Raw genomic sequence first — 5,525 nt, forward strand, 5'->3', positions numbered from 1 at the left:
ATCAGATTTGGTATATCAATATACCAATAAATGTAAAATATACTGCATTTGGTATGTTTTCCCCACACATGATTATTTATTGAATGACTTTCACAAGTTTTTCACTGATTTCAACCGAATTGTTTCTTATAATTCGGTATTTTGTATAACGATTTACCAATAAAAGCAGAATATGTCACATTTGGTATGTTTTCCATACCAACAATAATTTTTGGAATGTCTTTAAAGTATTTATCTGATAGCAACCGAATTCTAAGAATATTTGGTATAACGTTATACTAATAAATGTAAAATATACTGCATATGGTATGTTTTTCCCATATACAATTTTTTCATGAATGACTTCCAAAATTTGTATACGATAGCAACCGTATCAGAATGAGATTCGGTATAACGATATACTAATTAATGTAAAATATACTGCATTTGGTATGTTTTCCCCATATACAATTATTTCTTGAATGACTTTCATAGCAACCAAATTATAATTATTATACTTACCATCAGAGTTATAATATGTTTTTATCCAACACTCAAGAATGTGTCTCTTCGAATTGTCTAATTCTCTGACACGACTGAAATTTTCAAATTTCTGAAATCTTCCCTCAAAAAACACTGTTTAAATTTGAAAAGCATATTATATTTAATATTAATAGCAAAAAAAAACTTAATTTGTATAAACTTCATCTTTGGAAAAAACGTACTTAAATTAGTAATTTTAAAAAATTGATTGCATAAATTTCAAAAATATAAAAAAAATTCATGATTTGTCATACTAACATAATTAATTTGTTTTTTGTCTAAGTGTGCAGATGTTTAGAAGTCTTGCCCCAATGTGCGGGCGTGTTTGTGTGTTTGCGTGTGTGTGTGTATGTGGGGGAGGCTTGTCGCAAGTGCCACAGCAAACCGATGACACACATAGTGGAAAGTGTGTCGGAGAGAAGGGAGTGGCAGATTTGAGGGGCGCAGTTCGGGGAATGGGAGCTGCTAGTCTCGATCAGGCCACCAGGGCAAAAAGTGAAAAAATAAAGAACACACACACACACAACCAACTGATAAGCTATTGGACGATGACGAGGCCAAAGGCATGAACAGAGAGAGGAAAAGAGAGAGAGAGAGAGCAAATACTATATATTATTTTGTAAGTAATAATATTTTTAGTGTGTGTGGCAGCTAGAGAAAGACGATAAAAGAGCGCTGTTTTTTTTTTCTTTTTTTTTTTTTTTTTAAAAAAAACATATATCAATGTATCGTTTTTATTTTGAGGCATACCAAATATTTATGTACAATGCGGCCCAAATGCTGTGATGTGAATGCGTGTGTGTGTCGAGTGTGTGTGTGTGTGAATAAGTCTGTATCTGAATGTGAATAGAGGGTGGTGGAGGGCTCGTCATGAGTGGATGCTTCGTGAACTTGTGCTATAAACAGTCTACAACTTTGAGGTAAATGCTATGCTCGCTGGCAAGCAGCGCAAACTTGGCATCGAAACTGATGTGATCAACGGTCTGATCACAGAACTCGACCCGATGCTGACGCAGAAAGTAGATGAGTCCCAGCTTGATCTGCAACAGCGCTATCTGCAGTCCAATGCAATGATGCGGCCCAGCGCCAAATGGCAGATACGACATTGGTGTCTGATTTGATTTGTTCTCCGCATTGAAACGCTCCGGATCAAAGCGTTCCGGTTCCGGCCAGTACTGCAGAATATAATGAGAAAGCATATGTTTATGAGATATACATTTAATATACATTTGCCTGACTCGTTGCTCACCTTGGAGTCATGATGTATGGCCAGATTGGATATGAAGACGGGCATGCCACGGCGTGCATAGCACTCGGCATGGGGACGCAACGAATAGAAGCGCTTCTTGTTGATCGGTGTGCACTCGCGCTCCAGCAGCGGCACAATCGGATACATGCGCAACGTCTCCTCGACGACCATATCGAGATACTTCATGCCGGCGATCAGTTCATAGCTCAAACCAGGACCGGCACCGTGCGATCCATGGGCGGCGGCGATGGCAAAGGCGTGACGGATTTCGCGACGTAAGCGCTCCTGCATTAGGGGTTGCTTTGCCAGCTCGTAGAGGGCAAAGGACATGGTTGAGGAGCAGGTCTCAATGCCTGCCACCTCAAAGCTGGCCGCTTGGGCGGCCAAAAAGTCTTGATGATGCGTAAAGTGCGATTTGTCCTGCTGCAGATCGGCCTCCTTTTTGAGGGTCAACAGCATTTCAATGAGATCATTGCGCAAAATGCCGCCACGTTCCCGCTCCTCGATCACCAGCTGAATGACGCGACGCAAAAATTCGGAATGCGGCTCCGTGAACAGCTTGGAGCGAAATAACGGCACCAGTTTCGGCAAAAAGAATATCACAAAAAAATCGATTATTCGCCGCACATTCGGCTTAAAGATGTCCTGACAATGTGAACCGATTTCTGATTGTGTATTCCGTAAACTGTATGATCGTAATCCAAATGCAATGCTTGCAATCATATCCGTGTTATAGAGATCGCAAACATCCTTAATGCTCACGATCACACCGCGAGCGGCATCGCCACGTCGCAGATCTCGTGTCAAACGCTTCAGATACCATTCCAGATCGCAGCCAATCTACAAGTAATCAAATATGGGTATTACGATCAATATATTGTGATCACACTCTCTCTCTTTAAATTTCTATGGAAATGCAAAAATAATATGAAAATATTGATTGAAGGCGGTGAGAGATGCAATCATCGATTGGCCAAAGTTTATTCAAGTTTTTGCTGACATCATCGCATTGATCGTACGTTAAATTCACTTTACCTTAACTTCAAATATCAAAGGTGTCTTGCCTCGAGAATCGACAGCTTATCTACGCACTAAGATACGGCTGTGTAGTGGTTACACGTGAAAATAACTAGCTAACTTTTTCGTTTTAGGTAGCAGTATTAGCAGTATTTGCATATGGAAATTGGGAATGGAATGAAATATGCTTTTAATTTCACATCTAAGATAAGATAAGATTGTTTTAATATGAAGTTTAATTGCTTCTTTTTTGTGTGCAATTATTTATGGCAAATTAAAATAATTAAATAATTGCGTTATAAATCTCACTAAATTGAATGGAACAAACATTAATTTATATTATTATTAAATTTTGAAAACCGTAAATCACGTTTAACCTTTTTTTTCATTTTGTATATTACAAATTTGAAATTTTGTAATACTTTTTGTAGAATTTGAATAAGAAATTTAAAAATAAAAATTGAAAATAAAAGTTATCTTTCAAATATTTAATAATAATTTGTTTTTTGTTTATCTTTAATTTTTATATTTCCAATTTTATAATCAATAATAAAAAAATTAATTAATTTTTCAATGTCTAAACTCTTATTTATGAGAGTTATTTTTCTATTTTATCAAAATAATCAAAAACAATTTATTTTTTTTTATTGTTTTTGAATAAAAAAAAAAAATTTTACTGTATTATTTTTACTTTCACTATCGTACTCGTTTAAACTGTGACTAGATCTGATTAAAAATATATATATATTTGAATATGCTATGCAAAAAATGTCATTTAAAATGAAATAGGAACTTTAATTTATATCTATTTCAATTTTGTCTAATTTGCTAATTGCGATAATTTACTTGTCATTTTAAGGTTGTGAATAAAAAAAAATAACGCTTCAAAAATTTAAATAGAATACTAAAGAACTACATATAAATTTCGACCAAGCGCTAATAATATATTTGTGGCTTTTAAGCAACGCACAAATAAGCTGTGACCCACTGTTCAGCGTGCACACTCGATCGTATATCGTAAGCGTCTACCGTAACTCAGTTGAGAGGGGACAGAATGTGAAGACATGTTCAAATAATTCCTTATATGGGGCGTTGTCACAGTCAGAAGACTGACTCAAAAGAGTTGTGAAGTTGTTGCTCGTGTGATTGATTCAACTTACCTCTTCCATGAGGGAGAACATTTGCTTGATCTTGGCCCCGGTAAAGACCGGCGATAGACGTGTGCGAATCTCACGCCATTCCGGCTGGCGGGCAAAGAATAAATTCAGCGAGCCCATCTTATCGTGACGCATATCGCATTTGGCAAAGCGATTCGAGAAGCTGACGAAATCCTCAACGAGAACGGTGCGAACCAGCTGGAGATCGCGTATGAGCAGAGCCGGCTGATGGAAGAGATAGATGCCGACAACGGGTTCGTTGCGGAAGCGATCATCGAAATAGAAGCGACGCAGTTGCAATGCAAACGATTCCTCCAGTTTGAGCACCTTCTTCAGGTTGCCCAAAATGTGTGTGGGCTGCACGAACTTGACTCGACGTCGCTGCCAATAGACGTAGGTGCGACGCGACCAGATGAACACAGCGGTCAGTATGGTGACAATGGCCAGCAGTATGTTTGTTGAGTACACCATGGTGAGTGAGCGAGACAGCTTGACAACAGACCAACGACGACGACGGCCGCAGAGCACTTACAGTCAGTCAGTCAGACGCACAGACAGTGTGGCCAGACCACAGAGAGACGGAGACGAAGAGCGAGAGAGAGCGATGGCGATGGATGTGGAGCCTCGTCGTCGGTGAGCTTTTCAGCTGTTTGTTTTGTTGTTGCGCTTCGTTGCAACGCGTTTGCAATGCGGCGGCCACAGCGCGTGTTCCGTCGTGGCACGCTTCGTGTGCGCCCAAAATACACAATAAAAAAATATAAAACAAATTATACAAATAAATACTTAACAAATTATATCACAATCAAGTTCTGTTTTCTTTTTCGTTTTTTTTTTGTGGTCTGCGCGGCGGCCACGACGGCAACGACGATAATAATAAAAACAATGCGACGACAACGTCAACAACAAGAACGGCAAGAAGCAGATGATGAAGAAGAAGCAGTAGCAGCAGCAACAGCGGACAGAAGAGTATCAAACACACACACACACATGCACGTATAGAGAGGCACTCACTCACACATACGCAGACTCGCACTCGCGCATTTGCAAAAAGAATCGAGAAACAAAAAAAAAATAAGGAACGAAAAACAACAAAAAACGCGCTAGCAAGCTCTACAAGCCGACGCAATGAACTGACGTGACGTCGACGCCGCCACGGGCCCCAAACAACACACAACACAGAAAGCGAAAAATAAAAAAAACAACAACACTAACTTAAACGTTGGCGTCGACGTCGAAGTCGCCGCAGCTTGCGATTATCAACAAAAGCAGAATACAAAGCAAAGCTAACGATTGACAGGCCACAACAACCGCAACTGGCGTCGCAAACGCCCCCGTCATCATGATTAACCGCAAAGTATTCACGCTTTTGTACGGCAAGGTGCCATGGGGGGGCTCTCGGGCAACGACGCTGACGCCGACGTCGCTGTCGCCAGCACTGAGATCTACTTACGCTCTCAAAACGCAGTCATGTCAAAGCAACGCAACACAAGAGTAAAATCAGAATTGAGAGAAAGAGCGAGCGCACAGGCAAGCAAAAGCTTTTTGCTAAACTCAGCACATGTGCGCAAGCACACTGGGTA

At 39.8% G+C, this 5,525-nt stretch overlaps 1 protein-coding gene across 3 annotated transcripts; it reads right to left on the reverse strand.

Annotated features, from left to right (window-relative positions):
* Positions 1 to 685: 685 nt before the first annotated feature.
* On the reverse strand, positions 686 to 5,292 carry LOC117576750 (probable cytochrome P450 6v1). Of its 3 annotated transcripts, none has more exons than XM_034261806.2 (4): positions 5,158 to 5,292; positions 3,949 to 4,668; positions 1,772 to 2,611; positions 686 to 1,697 (listed from the first exon to the last, which is right to left on the reverse strand). In XM_034261806.2, the coding sequence occupies exons 2-4, from the start codon at positions 4,414 to 4,416 to the stop codon at positions 1,419 to 1,421; spliced, it is 1,587 nt and encodes a 528-aa protein (XP_034117697.1). In that variant the 5' UTR covers positions 4,417 to 4,668; positions 5,158 to 5,292; the 3' UTR covers positions 686 to 1,418. The 3 variants fall into 3 exon arrangements, with proteins under 3 accessions (XP_034117697.1, XP_034117688.1, XP_034117678.1); XM_034261797.2 differs by lacking the exon at positions 5,158 to 5,292 and adding an exon at positions 4,957 to 5,088; XM_034261787.2 differs by lacking the exon at positions 5,158 to 5,292 and having other exon boundaries at positions 3,949 to 5,061.
* Positions 5,293 to 5,525: the final 233 nt, after the last annotated feature.

Source organism: Drosophila albomicans, chromosome X (assembly GCF_009650485.2).
Source record: "Drosophila albomicans strain 15112-1751.03 chromosome X, ASM965048v2, whole genome shotgun sequence".
NCBI lineage: Eukaryota > Metazoa > Arthropoda > Insecta > Diptera > Drosophilidae > Drosophila > Drosophila albomicans.

Bases quoted from the DNA above. Each gene is read 5' to 3' on its own strand.
- LOC117576750 (XM_034261806.2), bottom strand. From the start codon at position 4,416: ATGGTGTACTCAACAAACATACTGCTGGCCATTGTCACCATACTGACC. The intron at 2,612-3,948 runs GTAAGTTGAATC...GATTACTTGTAG, and splicing joins TGTTCTCCCTCATGGAAGAG to ATTGGCTGCGATCTGGAATG. The intron at 1,698-1,771 runs GTGAGCAACGAG...TATATTCTGCAG, and splicing joins CCATACATCATGACTCCAAG to TACTGGCCGGAACCGGAACG.